The 24,718-nt window shown below is 47.1% G+C and overlaps 1 protein-coding gene across 20 annotated transcripts in view; it reads left to right on the top strand.

The window, feature by feature from the left end:
* Dysf (dysferlin) overlaps window positions 1-24,718 on the top strand; it is a 204,689-nt gene that overhangs the window by 26,230 nt on the left and 153,741 nt on the right. For all 20 annotated transcript variants that reach the window (XM_078029034.1, XM_078029038.1, XM_005322138.5 and 17 more), the window contains exons 2-4: window positions 1,288-1,343; window positions 2,084-2,175; window positions 19,448-19,553. In XM_078029034.1, coding sequence (XP_077885160.1) covers window positions 1,288-1,343; window positions 2,084-2,175; window positions 19,448-19,553 — 254 coding nt within the window. The remainder of the gene's footprint in view (window positions 1-1,287; window positions 1,344-2,083; window positions 2,176-19,447; window positions 19,554-24,718) is intronic.

The following is a 24,718-nucleotide window of genomic DNA, read 5'->3' as shown; positions in this document are numbered from 1 at the left end:
GGTTGTACATGGTGTAGAATCACACCTGTCACATCAGTCAAATGTGCACATAGGGTAATAATGTCTGATTCATTCTACTTTCCTTCCTAACCCATGCCCCTTCCCCTTCTTTCATTCCCCTCCATCTAATTCAAAGTACTTTTCCTAGCCCCTCCCTTTATTGTGAATTAGCATCTGCACATCAGAGAAAACATTGGGCCTTGGGTTTTTTTTTTTTTTGGATTGGCTTATTTCATTTAGCATGTTATTTTACCATTTACCAGCAAATGCCATAATTCCATTCTTCTTCAAGGCTGAATAATATTCCACTGTGCATATATACACACCACCTTTTCTTTATCCATTCATCTGTTGAAGGGCACCTGTGTTGGTTCCACAGTTTAGCTATTGTGAGTTGAATTGCTATAAACATCGATGTGGCTGCATCACTGTCGTATGCTGATTTTAAGTCCTTTGGGTACAAACCAAATAGTGGGATAGCTGGGTCAAATGGTGGTTCCATTCCAAGTTTTCTGAGGAATCTCCATACTGTTTTCCAGAATGGTTGCACCAATTTGCAGTCCCACCAGCAATGTATAAGTGCATATTTTCCCCCACATCCCAGCCACAATTATTATTGCTTGTATTCTTGATAATTGCCATTCTGACTGAAGAGAGATGAAATCTTAGAATAGTTTTGATTTGCATTTCTCTAACTGCTAGAGATGTTGAACATTTTTTCATATATGTGTTAATTGATTGTAGTTCTTACTCTGAGAAGTGTCTGTTTATTTCCTTAGCCCATTTATTGTTGGGTTTTTGGTTTTTTTGGTGTTAAGTTTTTTGAGTTCTTTATATATTATAGAGATTAATGCTCTATCTGTGGTGCAGGTGGCAAAGATTTTTGGAGGTAGGTATTTTTTCAAAAGAGAAATGAAACATTTTCTAGGAAGATTGTTGATTTTTAGAACCAGAAAATTTGCAAAAAAAAAAAAAAAAACAACACTTTAAAAAGTCAGGTGTGACAATAACAAACTCATTAAGAAGAGTCAGTCTGAGTATTTTCTTTGAAAAGCATCCTTCTGCCCAGGCCTCTCTGTGGTAGTTCCAGAGCTGGAGGAGAAGTTGTGCAATTGCATTGGGGGGATTGGCATCCCTTGGTGTGCTTCTCGGGGAATCTGTTGGGTTTGTGAGATTTCCTCTGGCAGCTGAGCTACAGTGCTGAATGGATCCAGCAGCTGCACCTACCAGGGTGGAATGAGCAGGGTGGGATATGTCTCTACATTTTCTCTTTTGCTTCTCCCTCAGGGGTGAAGAAGAGAACCAAAGTCATCAAGAACAATGTGAACCCCGTGTGGAATGAGGTATGTGTTTTTATCCTATCCCCTCCTCTCCTCCTCCTTCTCCTTCTCCTCCTTCTCTTCTTCTTTTTCTTCCCTTCCTCCCTCTGTCTCTCTGTCCCTCTCTGTCCTGTCTGTCTCTGCAGGACAAGTTAGGGGCTTTGGCAGAGGTGGCTTTTCTCAGTGGTGTCCTACAGGGGCTGGTTGTCCAGAATGCTAACCAAAGTCTCCTGATGGGGTCTGGATGCATGGGGAGCCTTTGCTCTGGGGCAGGCTGAGGAGCCTCTGGCAGGGCTACCTGACATGGCACTACTAAGGGCGTGGCTTTTGAATGAGCACCATCTTGGTCTCTGAGGACCCTGCAGGGTTACATGGCATGTTTCCAACTATGCTTTTGACCTGGTTTGCTGGCATGAGTTGGATTGAGTTGGACCATGGAAGAGTGGACCACGAGAGTGTGGCCTCCTCTTCTGTTGCTTTCAGCTCTCACTATCACCTCTGAGGCTCTGGAACTCTGATATTCATTCATTCATTGGTGCATCCAACCATCCATCCATCCATCCATCCATCCATCCATCCATCCATCCATCCATCTATCCATCCACCCACCTATCCATCCATCCATCCATCCATCCATCCATCTATCCATCCACCTATCTATCCATCCACCCACTCACCTACTTGAATGGATGCATGAACACAAACCAGACAGTCTCTTCTCCTGGGGGCCACAGGTTAAGATATCTTTTCTTCTTTTCTTCTAGGGCTTTGAGTGGGACCTCAAGGGCACCCCCCTGGACCAGAGCTCTGAGCTTCATGTGGTGGTCAAAGACCATGAGACCATGGGAAGGAACAGGTGAGATGGGGGCTCCATGGCTTGAAAGCACAGGTAGGTCAAGGTGTATGTAAACTCCAGAATCTGGGCTGGAGAGCTGGTGTTTGAGTTCAGCATTGATTCACTGGGGACCGCCTCTCCTGGGCCAGAAGAAGTGGTCCTCAGTAGATGCTCGGAACAAACTCAGTAATGGCCCCAGGAACATGGCCGCGGGTACAGCTGACAGCTGCCCAGGTTGCAGGGGAGAGAAGATGGGCTTGAATCAGGTGACCCCAAGTTTTTGCAGATAGCGTGTTCATGTGCCCCAGGAGCAGGGAGGAGAAGGCTCCCTGTCTCTTGCTCCAGCCCAGAAGCAGGTCCTCCCTTCCCCCTCCTCATTCCCTCCCTTCCCAGGCTGGGCTGGTGAGGGTGGGCAGGCAGAGCGAGGCTGCAGCTAGTGGAGCACCGTGGAGGAGGGCTTTGTAGAAGACACGAGACTGAAGGAGAGATTTGTGGTTTAGAAGACAGAACAGTATTCATGGGCAATACAGACTGGCATTTCTCTGTGGCAGGTTTCTGTTGAGTTCTTTCATGTACCTGGTGGGGGGAAGGGTTTCTGGGCAGGGGAACTAGCAAGAGGAAAGTCATGGTGGCAAGACAGGCAATGAATGTCACCTCTGCCATTGAGCTCCTGAGTCTTCCTGTGGGGAAGAATAGTGGGGGGAATAGGCAAGACCAACCCACCTTGCTCACTGATGGAGCTGGGGATTGTGGTGTGTTGGACTGGGAGACTGCAGAGTGACAAGCCTTGCTCTCTGGGGAGGGGTTCAGTGGTCCCTGGTGGGTATGACCGGGGGCCACTGTGTTAGAGCCAGCGTAACGCCTGGTACTGTTTGCTGATGTCTGGGACCAAGGCGCAGGCTTGGGTTTGCTGTTCTGTGACCCATTCACAGGGGAGCCTTTGTCTGGGAACTGGGTCAGCCGGTTAGCCAGTGTCTGGGGCCTGGAGGCTGACTATGTCTTCCTGTGATTTGGGAGAGGAGGACTAGGGCGGATCGCAGGTGGCCAAACACCTGGAAAGTTTGAAATCTTAAAAATCCGAAAGAGAAATCCTACACTGCTGTGCCTTTGTAGCACCTGAGGCTTATGGATTCCAGCCCCATGGCCCAGGGGGCGGGTGGGAATCAGTTCAGGTTAAGCTACCTTGCCCCACAGAGACTGTGGAAGATGAAATGGCCTCCAGCAAACCTAAATGGCAGACATTGGGCGTTCCTTGAAGGCTTCCTGGAGGAGGCCCACGTTGACTTGGAGTTGGGGCAGGCTCTGGAGAGGGTATTCCAGTGTGGAGGTGTGGAGGGCAGCCTGGCTCAGGCCTTATGGTGTGTGTGTGGAGGTCTGCCTCATGACATATGCAGCCCTTTGAGGAGGGGCAAGTGGGGCTGCACTGGGCCTCCAATGCCAGGCTGGGGATCTCGACAGTAAGGCCACCCACTGATGCTTACCAAACGCTTGGCAGAGTACCTGGCCCTGTGCTGAGCCTGATAGACAAGACCCTTTTCCATCCCTGAGGGACTACTACTGTGATTGTCTTCATTACAGGTGGGGAGACTGAGGCTCTGAGAGATTGGTTAGTTTTCTCAAAAGCTGGTGATGGTGGATGTGTGATTGGAGGGCGGGTTATCATGACCTGCTCATAATACCCATGCCCGTGTGCCTCAGGGGACTCTGGAAGCCCCAGGTGGTTTCTGGGCCCATCTAGAGAGTTCATTTCCCCCAGTGATGCTGGAATTGAGGGTTTAGTGAGGGAAAGGTGGATAGGTTACAGCAGGGCATGCTGAGGAAATGCACGTTTTATTTTCATAATCGTATTCAGTGTTGTTATAAGCTGTTGGGGGCTTGTTTTCTCAGACCACAAAGACAATGTGAGAGAAGGGGCTATGCACATATTTTCATTCAATTCAAGGGCCAGGCTGAATCCTCAGAATGATGGTAAGCCAGGGTCACACATGGGCCGTGGGTCATGTGTCACATAGAGGGGGCTGGGTGCATTGAACCTTGCAGCCTTCCTACTGGCCCTCATGGATGCCTTTTAGATCCTGGGGGTAGCTAGCTCCCTGAGAATCAGTTCCCCATGACCAAGTCACTGCGGGTCAGTTTTGAGATCAGTTCCTCAAACCTCAGTTGCATAACAGCTAAAGTTACCGAACTTAACAATTGACTTATAACTATAAATACAGTTAAATTTATATAGTAAATTATAACTATTGGTATAATTTTTCATACCCAAGCACTTACTTTAATTTTGTATTTTAAGCAGTTAAAAATTAAATTGCAATTACACTAAATTAAAATGTAAAGTTATATCCATAAATATCTGAAGAATATGAGAAGCTGTCAAAGCAACGTTGTCCTGGAAGAATGTAATAGCCACAAATGGGGTGCACAGCCTCCACAGCAGTTTGCTCGACTGTCTGGTGCCTGGAGGTGTCCCCGTCTGGAGCAGCAGGAGAGCAGGGTCCTATGATTAGGTGGAGAAGTACTTTCTCAGTTTCAAAAAAAAAAAAAATCAGAGCCTTGAAGCATTAAAAATTCTAAGACTGTCAAAATGGGAAACATTCCAGGAAGTGACAAAGAGCAGCCACAGGACATTTTAAATATTGAAGGAAAAGGGAGAAAGTTCAATGAACTTAGTTCAAGGATCCTTTGACACTGAACGCCCACTCACTGCCTTCAGGCCAACACTGTCCATTCGGGAGGTGACGGTGACCGTAGTTACCAGTTGTCCGCAGACCTCTGGTGGGTTTCAGTGAGGGCCCACGGGGTTCCCATGGCCAGCCCCTTCACTGCTGGGATTCCTGGGTGTGTCCTCCCTGGTCTTCTTCCAGCAGGGGCTGGGGGACCACAGCAGAACTTCACTCATCTGTCTCCACCTTATCTCTGCTCCCTCTTCCAAACCTCCATCCTCTTCCACTTATCTCCATCTGTGTCTAGAGTCCCCTCAGCGCCTCCCTTATTCTTTGTAACCATTTTCCACACCTTTTGTCCACAAGTCTCTTGCTCTTCTCCTTTTCTTTCCAAACCTCCTCCTCTTTTAATTCATTCTCTCCTTCTCTTCCCCCTTTTCCATCCTGCTCCTCTTTTCCTCTGGCTTCTGGGGCATTTGGGACTTCTGTCTTTTCTTCAATGATCACTGGCCTCCTTAGATCAGGTCTGCTGGCCTGGAGTGGGATCGTGGGAAGCTCTCCATTCACTCATATCTCAGGAAGAGGACCTTAGTCTTGGAACTGTCTCAAGGCTGTTTAACACCCCGCTACCCACCTGAGAGGCAGCCCCAAGCCTGAGAGACCGTGGGCCAGCTTCAGGGCTGGATGAACTTTGGGTGGACCAAAATGAGGTTTCAAATGCTCATAAAAGGAAGCTCTGCTCCTCTGGATGGAAGACACTGAAGCAAATCCAGCTGGAGGGTCTGGAATCTGGTCCTGGGCTGCCCTGGACCACTTCCTGTTTATTCTGGGCCTTTCTGGGAGGAGCTGGAGGAGAGATGATCCTGGTCTCGGACGGAGTGTTTGGCCTGTGGGATGTTCAGCCCCGAGGCGCTGATTTCTAGATCAGAGCAGGGGTGTCCAACTCCCCAGGGCCTGGGCCTTTCCACTGTGCAGCTGGACTGAGAGCCACCCAATCCCGATTCCGGACCAGTTCTCCCCAGTAGAACTTTCTGAGGTTATGGAAACGTCACATCTGAGTGGATTAGGGAAATGGAGGAGCTGAGACTTCAACTGTATTTCATCTTAGTAACTTTGAATGACTCCATGTGGCCAATGGCTACAGTATTTAGACAGGGCAGCTCTAGATTTTTTAGAACAGGGTTCTAACCCTGGCTGCCTCTTAGAATTCCCTGGGAATTTAAAAACATACCCATGTCTGAGCTCCACACCAAATGGATCAAACAAGAAGCTTCAGTGGGCTGCAGGCAGCAGGGATTTTGGAAACTGCCCACAGGAGGCCAGGGTACACCCAGGGTGGAGAACCCATGGAGTTAGAGCCACGCTGCCACTTTGAAAAGGAATTGTTTTCAAATTTTTCATGGATGAGCTGAGGAACAGATATAAGCAGTTATTCTCGTAATTGCTTGAATATGTAATCACCATAACAATCATTCAAATAAACAGAACAATAAGTACTAAGTCAAACCAAGAACAATAACAAACAATGCATAATTATTTAATAAAATAATTTTAAAAATATATATTTTTTGGAACAGGGGATTGAACCCAGGGTCGCTTAACCACTGAGCCACATCTCAGCCTTTTAAAAATATTTTATTTAGAGACTTTTAATATTTTATTTAGAGACTGAGTTGCTTAAGGTATTGCTAAGTTGCTGAGGCTGGCTTTGAACGTGTGATCCTCCTGCCTCAGCTGCTCAAGCCACCTGGATCACAGGCGTACGTCACTGTACCCAGCACAAATATTAAAAGGAAGCTGAAACTAAACATGGTGAAATTGTTAGAGAAATGAAAAATAGAACAAAGAATCCTGCTGGTAACTAAACCCTGATATATGAAAATGAGACTTATTAAAATACAGTTCCAGGGGCTGGGGTTGTGGCTCAGTGGTAGAGCGCTTGCCTAGCATGCATGGGGCCCTGGGTTCAATCCTCAGCACCACATAAAAATAAATGAATGGAATAAAGATATTGTGTCCAGGGGCTGGGGATGTGGCTCAAGCGGTAGTGCGCTCGCCTGGCATGCGTGCGGCCCGGGTTCGATCCTCAGCACCACATACAAACAACGATGTTGTGTCCGCCAATAACTAAAAAATAAATATTTAAAAAATTCTCTCTCCCTCTCTCTCTCTCTCTCTCTCTCTCTCTCTCTCTCTCTCTCTCTCTCTCTCTCCATCACTCTATCTTTAAAAAAAAAAAAGATATTGTGTCCAACTACAACTGAAAAAAAAAACAAAACAAAACAGTTCCATAAAAGGCAGCTCAAAATGTCAGGGAGTGAGTGATATTTGATAAAACTGGATGTGGACTGAAAAAAAGGAAGGAAAAAAAATTCTAAGAACCCAATCTGTGTTGGGAAATTTAGGCAGAAAGTAATTGTTCCTAATGAAAATAATATTTTTAAAATGAAAATAAAAAAGAAAAAAGGAAAGAGTTTAATCGTGCTGCATAGAAAATGTAACAACATTTTAAACCAGCTTAATTTAATTTGTTTTGGAAAATGCCACTAGAAATTACTGAATAGAAGTGTTTTTTTTTGTTTTGTTTTGTTTTTTGTTTTTGTTCTACTGATTGAACACACAGCTCACATACGAAGGCAAGCCCTTTACCACTTATCTACATCCCGGGTCCTTTTTATTTTGCTAAGTTGCCCAGGCGAGTCTTGAACTTGCAATCATCCTGCCTCAGGCTCTTCAATAGCTGAGAGTCAGGTGTGCCCCACTGAGGCTGGCATACAGGTGTAGTTTTAACTTAAGTTGTTTGATAAATAAAACACGGAAGAAAAAAAAATCTCTATGTGATCTCTACTTCCTCCTGGCAAAACAGTAGGGTCAAAGTGATGGTCACTTTGGCCTCAGCAACTCACCAGCTCTAAGCCTGATCAGAACAAGGGGACCAGAGTCAACAAAGAGACATACACGACACCCTGTTAGATGAGAATGTCCCAAATATTACACAGAACATACTTATATTAAAACATAATTCATTGTTTCTCCGAATACAAGCCTAACTGGGGTACCTGTTATTTTACCTAGTAACTGTACCTGCCGGGTGCACGCACCTGCCTTGCTTTAATTGAGCAGCACAGAAGGGGACCTAGGCCACCAAGAATCAGGAATATGTGACTGCCTTAAAGAACTTTTAGGTGTTCACAGTAGCGTTTTCTTTGGAATAGTGTGATCGCTCACTACCTTTCGATGACCTGATAACTTCATAAAGTGGTCCTGGGGTTTGGGGGCAGTTGCTCCCACCCTTCCTCTGTGGCTGAGTGTCAGTCTGAATCAGGGCTAGGAGGCAGCTCAGGAACCTCCCTGAGTATAGATGCTCCTCCCTCCTTCCTCCTTCAGCTGTTTCCCTGTCCATGCCTACAGTGGGTTGGGCGACCTGGTTCCATGGGAGGAGTGTGGACTTGGAGAAGAGCTGTGGTCCAGTTCCAACAGCTGTATGGCTTTGGGCAGGTCACCTAAGCTTCCTGAATCTGTTTCTTCCATTTTAAGACAAAGGCAAAGATGCATCTAAGGGACCTGCAGTGAAGACGTGCTCCTTTCCTGCTAGCTCTGTTTGGCAAGTCTCCTCCCCAGGCCCCCTGTGCTGCCCTCCTGTGGCACAGCTGCTTCAAGTGACAGTTTTTTATATGTCAGGAAGACCTGAGATTCAAGAGATGTCCCCTTGTAGCCTACTGTGGTGCCTGGACTCAGCCCTCTCCAATGGAAGGCCACTCTCAGCCACCTAAGGTTCAAAAAGGGACTAAATCATGCTAATTCATAGGTGGCAGCCGGGGCTTGCTGTTCTGCTCCTCCTTGGGAACTTGGAGGATGCTGCTTTACAGCCCAGGCTCTGCTTCAGACAGGCAGGGAGAGCGCTCACGGTGAGCACCTGGGTACCACAGTTGCCTATGAAGGGCTGTCTCAGGATTGGCAGGTCTTCCTGATGTAGATGACCATCTCCTGGAGTAAGGTGTGGTGCTCCCGGAGTTAAGGTGACTGTGACTTGGTGCCTTCTGTGACACAGAGCTTAATCTGTTGAGGTAATGTTGGGATTGGTTTTTTTCATTTTTTTTTCTTTTTATGGAGGGGGAACTAGGGATTGAACTCAGGGGCACTCGACCACTGAGCTACATCCCCAGTCCTATTTTGTATTTTATTTAGAGACAAGGTCTCACTGAGTTGCTTAGTATCTCACTTTTGCTGAGGCTGGCTTTGAACTCATGATCCTCTTGCCTCAGCCTCCTGAGCTGCTGGGATTACAGGCGTGTGCCACTGCGCTTGGCAACACTTAAAAAATTTTTTTGAGACAGGGACTTTCTAAGTTGGTTAGGGCTTCATTAAGTCAGTGAGGCTGGCTTTGAACTTTCGATCCTTCTGCCTCAGCCTCCCCAGCTGCTGGAGAATGTGGGGATTTCTTTTCTTTTAATTTCTTGAAAAAAAGGAAAAAGGTTTATTGCTTTGCTGGACTCCTGTCCCAGAGGCTGTGATTCTGCCCATCATCAGGAACAGAGGACATTTGAAGAAGTGGCTCAATGGCTACATTCCCGTGTTCTCTGTTGGAGTTGGAATTCATTTGTTAATTTAGGAGATAGTCCTTTCTGAGATCTTCTGGTGCCATCTCCAAAGTCTGGCTTACTTCCTTCCCGTGGTGGGAGCGTGCTCAAGGACAGATAACTCTGTCTAGGCTGGGGAAGTGATGTGGGGATTTCTGGGAAGGAGCTGGACGTGACTCTTAGTTCTCTAGGGTAGGAATGTGCAGGGATGGCAGAGGTGCCTAGGTGATGGGCCTGGCCAATTGGTGCCTGTCACCCACACCTGGAGTGCTGATGTGATTTCGAGGTTCTGGGAGGAGCAGGTGATCTAGATCCTCCAGGCTGTCCAGAGCCTGGGTAGTGGCATAAGACTGAGGGTCAGGGGCTTTGCTCAGCAGTCTGTCCCATCTTGGCTTTGTCTTGACCTGGACTCCTCAGAATGTCTGCTTCCTTATCAAGACAGCGGCAACAACAGTACCTATGTTGCAAGGTTGTTGTGACATTTCAGTGAGATAATGTGCATGTGCCAAATGGCTACTAGGGCTTGGGTCGTGGAAGGCTTTCGGGTTATGAGGGTTATTGGTAGTAGCTGAATCCATGTAGATGCACCTATGTAAACCACACAAGTGTATGAACATTTATCTGTATGCCCCGCGTGGACACATGGCAGTCAGTACCTGAGTGTTCAATACTGTGACACACACACATATGTGCAGATATTCTTTCTTTAAAAAAACTAGAAAAAATCATAAAAATTATAAAAAATTATAAAGTAAAAAAAAATGATAAGCAAGCTCCATTCTTAAAAGGTTCTAGTGGAAGATGTGTAAATTCTCCCACCTTTCACCCATCTGTTTCTTTCCTTCTCTCCAGAGCTGTTCACTTTTAACAACTTGGTGCATATCTTTCTTGACTTTTCCTAAGCATATGCAAGCATCTCTTTATACAGTGCATGTACATTTACATATAGAAGTGTCACCATTGCTTTTTGTCACTCACCATTGACCCTGTCCCAGGTCAGTATGTTACTTGACAGTGTGTCAGCCTCATTTCTAAATGGTTATGTGATATTCCAGTTTGGGTGCACCAGACTTTATCCTCCTGCACTCTTACCGATTGGCATTTGGTTTCCTTCCAAATATTTTTGCTCTCCAATGATTATCCATGGAATAATTTCATCCAAATGTTTTTATGTTCTTATTCTATTTCTTTCTCTCAAATAGGTCCCTTAGAAGGGAGATCACTGGATCAAATGGTATAAACATATCTTTTTTTTTGTAGATTCTGTCAAATTAGTTTTAAAAAGTGTCACCAACAGTGAAAAAAAAAAAATACTTGCCAGTCTTTATTTTTGCTAGTGTGATAGCAAAAAACCCAAAGAAGGTATCTTGTAGTTTCTTTGACTTGCAAAGTTGAGCATCTTTTCATAAACTTATTGCCCATTTACATTTCTTCTGTCTGTTGCCTATACTTCTGGTTCGAATTGCTTTGCTTTTTTTCTTATAAATGAACATATAATGAATATATTTGGGGTGTTATTAGGGATATTAACACTTGCTCTATTTTATGTATGGAGGATATTTTTTTGTGCTCATCAGTTGCTTTGTGATAGTGCATCCTCATGTGAGAAATACCCACCAGATGTGTGTGAGTGTGTGTGTGTGTGTGTGTGTGTGTGCACCTGTGTGCTCACAGACATTTAAAAAGGCAGAGCTGCTGTTTATTATTGCTAAGTTGGCAAAAATAGGCATGAGTTCAGTCTCTGGTTTTAGCAAGCCAATTTTCTGGCTCCCCTTTCTGAAATCCTTGGGCAGTTGATTGAAGTGGGAATGTTTACAGTTTACTATCCCATTGTTCTCAGGAGGTTCGCAAATGTTGGCCATATCCTTATTTTCAAGGATTTTTATCATTATATTTTGATCTGGATTCTATCCAGGACATCCCTGAGTTTCAGAATAATTTTTCTTTTGTCTTTCTCTGAATTGAAGTAGAAAACTATTTAGAGTTACCCTGGGGTAGCCCCTGGAGAATTGGATACTGGAAGGAAGGCTGGCAGAGGCCAGGCAGACTCAGGGGCTGTGGAATGTCCTGCTGTCCCTCATTTCCTGCCCCTTCCTGACGGGCACACACAGCTGAGTGGCTCACATATTTCCTCCTGGGTGTACTGTAGCCTCCCTGGAGAGAGAGGGAGAAAGGGAGAGGGAGGGAGAGGGAGGGACCTCCTGAGACTGGGGCTCTCTTGTTCCCGTCTAGTTTGAGTAAGTGATGAGGGGAAGATGCAGCTGAGTCAGGGAGGAGCTGACCTGTAAGATAGAGGTTAAATCAACATGCCCTTTTCTTAAGGTGAAAGATCGAGAATGCAAAATAGGTACATTATGACCCTTTTGGAACATTAAAAAAAAATTCAAACTTTTAAAAAAGTTGCAAAAATAATACAGAGAATATTCAGATACCTTTACTTAGGTAAAGATACCTTTACTTACATATCAATGACATTTAAAAAATTTTTTTTTTTTTTTTGGTGCTGGGGATTGAACCCAGGAGTGCTTTACCACTGAGCCACATCCCTAGCCATTTTTTATTTTTTTATTTTGAGACAGGATTTCATTAGGTTGCTTACAGCCTCTCTGTGTTACCTAGGTTGATTTTTGGACTTGCGATCCTCCTATCTGGGATTGTAGGTGTGCACTATCACATCTGGCTTTGTTAACATTTTAGTCCATTTGTTTGATTATAGTTTCTTCTCTTTTCTTCTCCACTCCTCTTTTTCTCTTTCCCACTTGAGAGTAAATTATATCATCTTGGCCTTTTTACACCTAAATACTTCCACATATATTTCTTTTTCTTTTTTTTAAAGATAGAGTGAGAGAGAGGAGAGAGAGAGAGAGAGAGAATTTTTAATATTTATTTTTTTTTTAGTTCTCGGCGGACACAACATCTTTGTTGGTATGTGGTGCTGAGGATCGAACCCGGGCCGCACGCATGCCAGGCGAGCACGCTACCGCTTGAGCCACATCCCCAGCCCACCACATATATTTCTTAAGAGTAAGATTTTTTTTTTAACTCAACCATAGTGTAGTTATGAACTTCAGTGAATTTAACATCTATAAACTTGATTTATCGAATCTACTATTTGTATTCCAATCCTGTCAATTGTACAAATATTGTTTATATAGTGATCTCCCTCCAGCACTCTTGCCAGAACAGGGTCCAGTCTAGGGTCCCGTATTGAGTGCAGCCATATTTCTATGGCTTTCTGTAATCTGGAACATTGTGATTGTCTTTGTCTTTTCTGATAATTTGCACTTTTGAATTACATAATACCCTTACTCTTTTTTAAAATAGAATGCTCCTCATTTGGGACTTGTCAGATACTTTCTCATGACTAGAGTAGGTTAGTATTTCCTGACCAGAATGCTGCCCAAGTGAGGTGCCCATCTCATCATGGAGGTACCTGATGCTCCTCCCGGGGGATGTTCATTTCCATCACCTGGCCAGGTGTTGTCTGATTTTTCAATTGTCTCTTTATCGCTCTTTCTTCCCCTTGAACTCTTAAGAGATGTTTTAAGATAATGCAAATGTCCTGCTCCTAATCAAGATGGCTCCCTGGATTCAGCACCTGGGCATGATTCTTGCCTGATCTAGTCTCTACCATGATGGTCGTGAGCTGCTTTCTCGTCTCCAGCCCCCCTTATAGCTGTACATGGAGCGGCTGTTGGTAGGTCTAGTAGTCTAGACTTTGCAGGATTAGCAATTGTTGGAATTTTCAAGGGAGTGTGAAGGTTGAGCCCGAAGAGAGAGGAGAGGTGCCAGTCTGGGTTGAGTGAGCCGCTGCTGCCCTACAATGCAATGGCACCATCATCCCTATCCTGTGTCCCTACTGTGTTCTGGCCACCGACCCTCGAGCTCACCCCTGGCTCAAGGCCAATTTTCCAGGTTGAAAGACCCCCAAGCTATCAGGCGAGGTGTCTCATCTCCTGCATTCATGAAGGACAGTGCTGGAGGGAGGGAGAAGCCGTTCCAGAGCTGACTTATTCTGTTAGGAAGTCTTTGCTTCTGCTGAGACTCAGTCTTTCTCCCTGAAATGTTGAGGCCCATTATTTCTATTCTACTCTCTGGAATGACCACAAAGAAATCTAACCTCTTAAACGTGACAGCTCATGATCTAAGGTGACCTTCAGCATCATTTGGTAGGGTGGGAATGTGCAGGGAAGGACAGAAAAAGGGTGAGCAGGGTGGGGAGGAATGGACCAGCAATCACCAAGCTCTGTCTATGCTCTGGCACACGTGTGGGACGTTAGGTTCCTCAGCTGAAATTTTACCAGAATCCTCTGAACTGTGTGCTATTCCCCTAAAGCTCCAATACTGTGGTGGAGGTGGAGCAGTGCTCAGACAGTGCCCAGACTGTGGTAGGTGCTCACTATGCATTTGCCAAATGAGGGTCAGTCTCAGGAAGCAAAGCAGCCAAACTGGGCCTCCAACCCAGGCAGGATGACTTGAGACTTCTTATTCTTTTTTTTTGGCAGGGGTGAGTGGGTATGGGGGATTGAACTCAGGGGCGTTCTACCACTGAGCCACATCCCCAGCCCTATTTTGTATTTTATTTAGAGACAGGGTCTCACTGAGTTGCTTAGTGCCTCACTTTTGCTGAGGCTTCTTTTAAACTCATGATCCTCCTGCCTCAGCCTCTGAGGGGCTGGGATTATAGGTGTGCGTGCACCACTGCACATGGCCAAGAGCTCTTACTTAATCACTGAATGTAAATACTGATCTAATTTAGGAAGGTAGTTGATGGAGAGCATTTTCAAGGTGTTGCTGTAGATTGAAAGGTACAGTTTGAGAATATGGGGTTTGTGCGTGCAGCACTCTAGGATCAGCCACCTGGGGTGTCCCTGTAACTACACATCTTGCCAGCATTTCTGAGTCACCTTCCTTTGGAGTGTTTGGGAGAAAGCTTGTCTCCAGCCCACTTCTCTGTCATTCTAGCTGCATCCGCTCCTCCCTCCTTCCTGCTCCTAACAGTTCTTAGCATATCTGCATTGCCCCAGCCTGGTTTGCTACACCCCTTCATTCTTCAGTTCACAGCCCCATGGCATGAAGAAAGCACTGGGTGACTGGGATGGGGGGGCCTGTCACCCCTTGCAGGCATTCAGACCATTTTCAGTGGACTGTCTGCTCTTTTAGGGGTCCTCAGCCATTTGGCCTCAGAATTGGCTCTGTGTGACCTACTGGCTTCTCCCAGAGTTTCAGCCACCTGCTTGACGCCACCTCTGCCCTCCACATAAGACCTTTCTCTTCCACCTCTCCTCTCTCTTCGGGCCCAACCTTCAAACTCCCTTGAAAATTCCAACAATTGCTAACCCTCCAGAGTCTAGACTACTAGACCTACCAACAGCCGCTCCATGTACAGCTAAAAAGTACACCCAATGAGCTTTTAAAAAGCTTTTAAAAATGTCCACGCATTCCTGATCTCTACAACAAAGAATTGGCAGGCTGGTATACCTTAAATGCGCAGGTGCAGCCACAACCCTGGGCATGAAGATGTCTCTTTGATATGCTGATATCATTTCCTTTGGATATATTCCTAGAAATGGGAGAGCGGGTTCGTATGGTAGATCTCTTTCTAGTTTCTTGATGAAACTCCATACTGTTTTCCACAGTGGCTGTACTAATTTACATTCCCACTCGTTTCTTACGTATCATTCTAGAGTTCTTATTGCTTAATCCTCAACATAGGTTCTAACTTCCCTATTTTAATGCAATAGGTAACATATTATAGACATTCTTTTGTACTTTGTTCTTTTCACTTAACAATGTGTCTTGAAGACTTCCTATAAAAGTGCATGATGAACTTCACTATTTTTATAGGTATATGGCATTCCTTTGTATGTATTCCTTTGTATTCCTACTTTACCTGCTTTGCATGGTGGACATGTGGGTTATCCTGTGTTTGTTTTTACACACAAGGAAGTAATAAGGTCCATTTTTTTTCTTTTTTTGAACTAGGGATTGAGCCCAGGGGTGCCTTGTTACTGTGTATATCCTTATTCCCTTTTTAATTTATTTTAATTTGGAGGCAGGGTCTTGCTAAGTTGTGATCCTCTTGCCTCAGCCTTCTGAGTCATTGGGATTATAGGCATGTACCGCCATGCCCTTCCAGGTCCAATATGTTAAATAATTTTTTTCATGTTTTATCAAAATGAATTTAACTGACCAGCTTAATTCCTGCCTCCCACACAGTGCTTCAGTATTGGATTTGGAGGCTACCACCCAATCCCTCTGCTCTCTGCTCTGCTAGGGCAGAGGCTCTACTGAATAATGGAATACTTCTTTTTCATGGGGGAAAAATGTGTGCCCTGTCAATACTAACCTGCTTTACTCCTCCATGCCAATTCCTGATTCTGTTTCCTTGGGTGGCAGCAGATTTTTTTTTTTTTTTTTGAGTCCCCATGCTCCTCCTGTTCCCACATTCCGATGGCTTCGGAATTCAGCAAAGCCAAGAGAGATCATGACCAGGTCCAGGGAGGCTCTGAGGGCCTGGGGCATTTTTCTACCAGTAGGCTGCAAGAGGCAGGGTCAGGGCCCAAGGCTTTCCTTGCCTCCCACCAGAGTTGGCTCCTATAGCCAGGGTCCTGCACAGGGGCCCTAGGCCCCTCCTTGCCAAGTTGGCTCCTATTGAATACTGTTCGACACCTGCCATGCTACTGGTTGCTGCCAACTGAGTGTGTAGCATCCCAGACGTGCAGAAGGCAACTCAAGATGGGGCAGTGGGGTCTGGTCCCTCGGGGCCTGGAGCTCCCTGAGTAAAGACCCAGGGAGCTTTAGTCTCTGCTACAGGAAATGGATGAATGGATGAGGAGAGGCCTTCAAGGTGTCCTCTGATCAAGGCCCTCTGGCCTCCCTCAGGGGGTCCCAGACTGCACCCCCATTGCCTCCTCCTGAGCAACGCTTGCACCAGGCTGGAGGCTCTGCATCTCCCTGACTCTCCTGAACCAGGTCCCCACAGCCCGCCTCTTGGGCTTTGGGATAGGCACTGTCCAGTCCTTCCTCCTATGGATGCCGGGGCTCTGGAAGCCAACTGGCACCTTGGAGGGACTGACCCCAGGGCTTATGGTGGTGGTGGACCTTGGAGGGTGCATTTCATGACCCAAAAAGAGGTCTCAGGGAGGAAATAACAGTCCATCTGAGGCAGCTCGGAGGTGCTGGGCTGGCAGGGGTGGGGCCAAGGCTTCCTTCTGCATTTCCTCCCATTGTTCCCACCCCACTTCCGGGAATTCTCCTGGGCCTGGGCTGAGAGGTCAGGGCTGCCGACAAAGGGAGGCAGGAGACCTGGATTTGCGCTGGCCCTCTGGTTTCAACTCCCAAATTGGAGCTCCAGCCCCATGTACAGGTCTCTAGTTGACTAGGTCTGCTGTCTGTCCCCTCCACTCCTGCTTCCTGGCCTGGCCTTCCTGTCCCCAATGCTGGAAGTCTCAGGGCTGTGGGGATTGCCCAGGGAATCTGGAGAGCCCTAGGACGGGCTGTGCCATCTCTGCTTGTACAAGTCATTCTGATCTGTCACTTCAGTTTTCCCAGGAAGGAGGGACAGGGTGACTGATCTCTGATGTTGCATGGTCTCAGGGGTCCTCTACACCTACCCTCTGATCTTTTTGACTTTGTCTGGATCCTGAGGACACTTGACACTTCAGTCAACATACTGGTGACAGGTGTCCACCTCATGGTGGCTCTTTGGGATAGACATGTATATTGTGAGGGGATGAAGGAGTTTCGGAACTCTGCAATGAATATTAATAAGTCCTTCCATTTAGCCTTTCTTAAAGATATATGAGAAAAATTGACTTTGAATATATGCCACATTTCTTGTCTTCCTAGCAAGGTCACTGCAAGGTGACTGAGAAGTGGCCTACCCCAAGAAGGATGGAAATAGATGTACTTTATTGTCCAGAGGTTTATACAAGTGATCAGTTTTTTTGTCATTTTTAATGTAGTGAAATGTGGTATACATTAAAAACCTACCATTTGAACCTTTTAAAATATATATTCAATGGCATTAAAGTTGTGCAGTCATCACCTGATTCATCTCTAGAACTTTTTCATCTTCTAAACTGAAAGTCTACACCTATTAAATCATAATTCTTCACTGCCTGGTCTCCCAGCCCTGGTGACCACACCGTTCTACTTCCTGTGTCCATGAATTTGACTACTCTAGGTACCCCAAATAAGTGGAATTGGATAATACTCATCTTTTGGTGTCTGGCTTATTTCACTTGGCATAGTGCCTCCAAGGTTAACCCCTGTTGTGGCTCATGTCAGAACTTCCTTCCTTTTTAAGATTGAATAATATTCTGTTGTAAGTACGTATTGCATTTTACTTATCTGTCCATCTGTTCCAACTTGGATTGCTTCTACTTTTTGGCTATTGTGAATAATGCTGCTATGAACATTGATATGAAAATGACCGAGTCTGTGATTTCAATTTTTTGGAGTATATATATCCAGAATTGGGGTTGCTGGGTAATACTGTAATTCTCTGTTTTAGCTCTTTTGAGGCACCTCCAGGCTGTATACCTCAGCAGCTGTACCTCTTCCTGTTCCCCACCAGCAGTGCACAAGGGGTCCAGTTTATCCACATCTTTTTTTGGGGGGGGGGATGGGGTACTGGGGATTGAACTCGGGAAGTTCAATCAATCACTGAGCCACATCCCCAGCCCTATTTTGTATTTTATTTAGAGACAGAGTCTCATTGAGTTGCTTAGTGCCTCACTTTTACTGAGGCTGGCTTTGAACTCAGCCTCCTGAGCCACTGGGATTACAGGTGTGCACCACTGCGCCTGGCTGTCCACATCTTGACCAACGCCTTCTCTCTAAATAATAGCCATTCTAATGGATGTACAGTGGTATTTCATTGTAACAAGTTTTATTTTTTTAAAAATCAGCTAATTAGGTCAAGATTGCAGTTTTATTTTATAGGGTCATAAAAACATATATCCAAATTAGTGGTTACAGGGGTCAGAAAACGGATGGTCCTGGATACCAGGTTTGGTTCATCCATCAGAGAAGAAGGAGGGGAAGATGAAGGGTGAGAATAAGGAGGGCAAGGGGAAGGAAGAAGGAGAAGAGGGAGGAGTAGGAGGAGAAGAAGGAAAGTGAGCTGTGACTGTTCATTGGACTAATGAAGCTCTGTGCCCTGATGGGACTGTGAGGCTGGTTCGGATTCCCAGGAAAGCAAGCAGGGCCAGTGCCTCCCTTAGGTGGCAGGTTCTAATGGACTCAGCTGCTCACCCACTGTTTTCCTGCTGCTGCAGAGAGGCACGTAGTACATGGTGCATTTCATAGCTCAGGGAACACACTACTCCTCAGAGCCCTTCAAAGGGCCCTTCGCTGGCCACTGTGCTGGTGGCCCACTCTTTCCCAGGAGCCCATTGTGTAAGGTGCCCCCGGCCTCGGTGAGATGTGCGGCCTCAAGTGTGTGTGCTTTTGGCCATTCTGGGTCTCCCCAGGGAGGGAGGCTGTCTCCCCTGCCTTAATGTCCTTTCTCCCTGAGCCTGAAGACAAGGAAGTTCCTTTGTTTTGACTGATGATTGCTGCTGTTGAGTCCTGGTGTAGTTGGTGTAGACAGCCTGTGTAGACATAGCTGATGGGAGCTGCTGAGGCTCAGGAGCCATGCAGGTGTGATGGTGGAGAAGCTGAGCCTGCCTTCCGGGGATGCCGGCCTGGTATGCTGTCAAGGAGTGGTGGGCAAAAGTCCTTACCTGTGACAGTGGAGACCTGGCTGGGCCTCCGGGGTGTGGCAGGAAGGGTCAAGGTTGACCTTGGGGAAGGGCGTGTGCCTCTTACCCCTCTCTTATGCCCAGGTGTTTTCCCAGGGACCTGGTCTTCCAGGGATGGTGCCTGATAGTGACTTGGTTGGGGATGCAGAGGGAAAGCTCAGGGGCTCCCAGGGGACCGGTGGTGTAGGTAGATGACCTTTGTGTATGTGGTGGTGGTGGTGGTGCTGGTGAGGGGTCTGGTGGGAGAAGAACCAGGGCACATCGGGCTAGTTTTCTACATTGGACTTCTGTGTCCTCCCAGGTTCCTGGGGGAAGCCAAGGTCCCACTCCGGGAGGTCCTTGCCACTCCCAGCCTGTCTGCCAGCTTCAATGCCCCCCTGCTGGACACCAAGCAGCAACCCACTGGGGTAAGTACCGAATGGCCCCTGCATTTGGCCAGTTTCTGGTCTGAGTCCTTGACTGGTGGCTCCTACTCCTTCTGTCACCTTTGATTTTCTGACTTCAGAGATGTGTCAAAGTCCAGCTTCCATAAGTAAGCCAGCTCTTGGGGTGAACACAGGAGGGACACAGAAATGGGAGGGAAGGGGGCCCTGGTCAAGTCAGCTTTGACTCCTACCAACTTGGCCTGCCTCTGGGTCTCGTTCTGTCCATTGGGCCACATTCTGTTCCAAGTTCCCAGTCAGCCTTGGCCATGGCTCCCTGAGTCTCCCTGAGAGAACTGCCTTCCTCATAGCCCAGCCCCATTCTCCAGATTTGGAATAACTGAGTCATCCGGGTCACAGATTACAAGGAAGGAAGACAGACAGCCCTCCCCTACCCACCAGGACCTGTCAGACCCCCTTCCTCTTCTTCCTTTGTCTTTCCTGCCCCTCCTCCAGCCTTGCAGGGCACTCCTGTTCCAAGCAGCCAATTCCCAGCCCTCATCTCTGTTCTCCTGTTATTTTTAGTGATCTAAATATACTCTGCAGGGTTCTTTCTTCCTGGTCACTAGGATTCCTGACCTTCCCTCCAAGTCTACCTTCTAGGATGCACTGAGGAGCTATAGATCTGGAAATTCTTCCTCCCAGTGAGACCTGGAAAGTTCTGGGTGGGCCTTGACTTTATTTCAGATAGGGTGGGGTGTACTCCTGTGTGTTTGTGCGTGTGTGTGTGTGTGTGTGTGTGTGTGTGTGTGTGTGTGTGAGATTGAGCCCTTTGCTGGACAGGGCAGTCTGGGCTGAGCTGAATGGAACCACACTGGGTGCTGGGATCTGGAGAAAGGGAACAACTGGGGACCCAGAGAATGGATGTCCAAATGGGACATCCAAGGGTGCCTCTCCAAGCCTCCAGAGTGGGAGGGGCTCGAGTGGCTCACTGCACTCCTGCTCTGTGACTCTCTTAATGCTGCAGTCTGCTCCCACGGTCTTGGGACAGTGATGGCCAGGCTGCTTCCTTGGTGGGGAGTTGCCACTTCCCAGAAGAATCCCCTCCTGTCTCAGACCTTGCTGGTTGACAGGACATTCTGGCCCAGTGCAGTGTTCTCGAGTCTATCTCTGTCACTTCCTGAGTCTCCTCTGAGGCTTCCCTTGATCTCTCCAGTCTCCTGACACTGCCAAGGAGGATTCCCAGGGGTGATGGAGCTGTCCCTTCAGGGATCCTGAAGAGGGCCCCAGCTGGCCCTGGAGAAGGCATAGGGATCAAGGGAGCTGGTGAGAGGCCGGTGGGTCAGGGAATCTGCGAGGAGCTTTTCCATCGCACCTAGGGTGAGGCCATTCTTTTGTCATTACGTGACCTTAAAGCCTCCAACCAGAGTTCCTCACTTCCTTGCTGAGATGCCAGCCTCTCTCCACCAGCCCTTTATGCATCTGGGACACTGATATTTCCTGTACACGCTTCCCTCCAAACTCAAAGTCTCCTTCAGCCCCTGAGACAGAACCTTCCAAACCTGGTCCCTTTTATGGGACTGAGCCAGGTGGGCCACCATCCACCTTGCTTCTTACCTCCTGTTCCCACACTCTGTGGGCTTGATGCTCAGACTAGGAGACGGCTGCCTTCTCTCCTCTGTCCTGGGACCCTGGCTGTCTGCAGACAATCCTTCATCAACCAGGTCTCCAAGAAGGGCATAGAAGAGCCAGGAGCTGGGGAACGGGGAGGAGGGCTGGACCCTGCTCAGTGAGCCCCCAGCTGGGGAGAGGTGGGCCTCCTGCCTGCTGCCCAGGGTGCAGCCCTCACTGTGGCAGGGCCCAGGGAAAGGTGAAGGAGTCCTGGGCAGACACTAGGCCTTGCCTGTGCTGTCCTGACTGTGCATTGTGGGGGTGGGGTGGGTCTGGTCTTGAAAGAGCTCCGGGTGGAGAGCTGTGGCCCAGGAAAGGCAGCAAGCCGCGGGCTGAGCAGTCAGATAACCTGCAGCCTGAGCCTGGCCGCAGAATCTATAGGGGGGCCAGGGACCCAGGAGGAGCCTACAAGGTGGCTCCCTGCCTCTGTATTGGGCTTCCTGAGCCCTTTTAGCCTGGGGACCATTCAGGAGCCTCTAAAGTTCTGCTGATATTGTTGGCTGTGGACCCCCAAAATGACTGGGGTTACCCTACTCCATAGCAGTGTATTTTGGTGGACACATAATTGATAATGGCCTTGAGGTAGGATAACCTCCAGCCAGGACCTGAGAAACTGGGTTATCAGGTGGGTATATTGACGAGGGGGGCTGTGAAGAGCATCCCACCCAGGGCTCTAGGCCAAGGTCATGAGGTCTGGGACAGCACAGAGCTCACATGCCATAGAAAGAAGACCTCAGCACTGGCTCTCTGGAGAAGGAAGGGTCCCAATGCTGGGTGGGGCTACAGACATGCTCCCTTTCCCTTGAGATCCTCAGTGGAGCCAGAGGCCTCCAGTATTAGTCATCTCTGCTCCTAGCATGAAAACTCATTTCCCTGGAGTCCACCCCATGCTGGGGCATCTGTTCCAGAGCCTGGTTTCTAGACCTTCTGAAGCTGCCTGGGATGCTCCTGTGGCTCCTGGATGGGCCATATAAGAGATGGGCCTGGCTCTTGGCTGGAGGTCTCCTTCCAATGCCTGGAACCACCTGGATGTTGCCAGTTCTTTAGATGCTCAGTGCAGGGCTACTGGTGTGGAAGTACCTGATGCTCAAGAAACCCCACGAGGGGCTGCCTGGACTGCCTTCAGATTCTAGAGCTATCACGAGGGCTGCCCCTGAGCGCCCTGTGCTGAGGTGCTGACATCGGGCCAGGGTGGAGCCGTGACCCTCCTGCTGTGCCACCTCTGCAGAGCTGGTGTATCAGAAGCCCCAGGTAGTTCGGAGCCTGTAGATAAGCAGGGTGAGCCCATACCTATGATAGCATCGAAGTCACGGTGCAGCCCCAGGCAAGTCATAAGGAGCCCTGGGTGGTGCTTCCTGCTTAGGACTTGGGCTGTTGGAGCTGCAGTGGGAGGGGTGCTCTTCCAGAGGATTCGGCTCCAGGGTCAGGATCCCCAGGGCAGCCAAGATGTGGCCCCTTCAAGTTTTTGTCTAACTTCTCTCACTGGGGGTCACTCAGACCACTTGATTTAACCCTGCAACCTGAGACTCCTCTACTCCCCTGACCCTTCTTGACCTTTCTTTCTAACAGATGCTATAATTTATGTTTATTATTAAATATTGTCTTCCTCCTTTGCTGAGATATCTGATCCATGAGGTGGAGACCTTGTTCACAGGAATATCCCCAGGATCTTCAGCAGGGTCTGGTCCCCCGCTGGTGCTCTCAATGTGTATTTGCAAAGGGAATGAGTAAGTGAATTAATCGAGTTGGGCCAGAAATGACAGGCAGGGTCCCCATTCCCTGTCTTTCTGATATGGACACACACTGACCTAAGCAAACACTGTACCCAGGACTGGCCTGGTAGGTAGTCACACAGAGTCCCATGTTCAGAAGGACCCTGGATTTGCTTTAGTTGTCTACCATTACCATGTTAAGATTCTAATAATTTTTGAATGAGAGACCTGAGCTTTTTGTTTTGCACTGGGGCCTGCCAATAATGCATCTGGTTCTGACTTAAACTATTTCTGCAGGAGGGAACCAGCCTGAGTGGGGCAGGGGGCTCTGTCTGCTGAGTGAGCTTCTTGCAGTCATGGAAGGAAAGGATTCACAGATTTTTTTTTAACACTTATTTTGAGTTAATTTAAGATTTAGAGAAGAGTAACCAAGAATATTATAAAGAGCGTTATGCTGTAATCGTTTGAGACTAATCTGCCAACATCTTGGCCCAGCATCAGTGAACTTCAGTGTGTAATTTCTCTGATTCAGGACTCTGTCCCGCATAACCATAGCACAGCCTTCAAAATGAGCAAATGACATTGACACAGCAGTTCACCTAATCCACAGACCTCCATTGGAGGTTCATCGGTCTTTTTTGACAGGATCACTTCTAGCCAACGGATCCAATTCAGAGTCATGTGTTGGGTTTAGTTGTTCTTTTTCTTTTTCTTTTTTGTACCAGGGATTGAACCCAGGGGTGCTAAACCACTAAGCCACATCCCCAGCCCTTTTAATTCTTAATTTGAGAGGTCTCCCTAAGTTGCTTAGAGCTTGGCTAAGTTTCTGAGGCTGGCCTTGAACTTGCAATCCTCCTGCCTTGGCCTCCCAGTTTGATGGGATTATAGACACCACAGCACCCAGAAGTAGTTGTTTCTTTAGGGTCTTTCTGTCTGAGATAATTCCTCAGTATTTTTTTTTTTTTTTTTACTTTTATCATCTTGTAGTATTGAAATATTTGGAAAAGCAGGTCACTTATGAGAGTGTCCCTCGGTTTGGGTTTGTTGGATGTTTCCTTGTGATTAGATTTAGGTTATGCGTCTTGGCGTGAATGTGGCATGAGTGATGCTGTGTTGCTCTCATTGTTGTCTATCAGGTGATATGATTTTTGATTTGTTTTCTTAGTGTATCATTCCCCTTGATCGTTTGTATAAACTGGTATTTGCTGGGTTTCCCATTCACCCACCCCACCTTCTAATGAGTAAGGATTTTGTGGGGAAGTATTTTGTCTGGTCATAAGTATCCTGTTCCTCACCAACCTTTCCCTGCAAGTTTGCTTTACTTTTTGTGGTGCTGTGGAGTCAAACCTGGAACTCATGCATGCCCAACACTTGCCCTACCACTGAGTTGTGTCCCCAGCCTGATCTCCTGGTTTCGGCATGAATATCCATTGTTGTCTGCTGGTTGAACATATTATTGTTTTTTCTTAATTTTTTTTTAGTCATAGGTGGACACAATACCTTTATTTATTTATTTTTATGTGGTGCTGAGGATTGAACTCAGTGCCTCATATATGCTAGGCGAGCGCTCTAGCCCTGAGCTATAACTGCAGCCCATATATTATTGTTTTAATGGTTCCTAAGTGGTGATGTTCTAAATCAATCCTTTTTTCTTTATTAATCAGTTGGCATTCTACTGTAAGGAAAAGCTGTTTTCCTCTCTGATTATTTATTTATTTCAATATGAATCCATGTGCTTCTGTTTTATTCAGTGGTTTAAATTGTTACTATCATTATTGATTTTCATGTTTAAATTGTCTCAGATTTGGCCGGACAATCAGGGAGCCC

The sequence above is a fragment of the Ictidomys tridecemlineatus genome, chromosome 12 (genome assembly GCF_052094955.1).
Source record: "Ictidomys tridecemlineatus isolate mIctTri1 chromosome 12, mIctTri1.hap1, whole genome shotgun sequence".
NCBI lineage: Eukaryota > Metazoa > Chordata > Mammalia > Rodentia > Sciuridae > Ictidomys > Ictidomys tridecemlineatus.
Note: the sequence above shows the minus strand (reverse complement) of the source record. Positions and strands in the feature narration are given on the sequence as shown.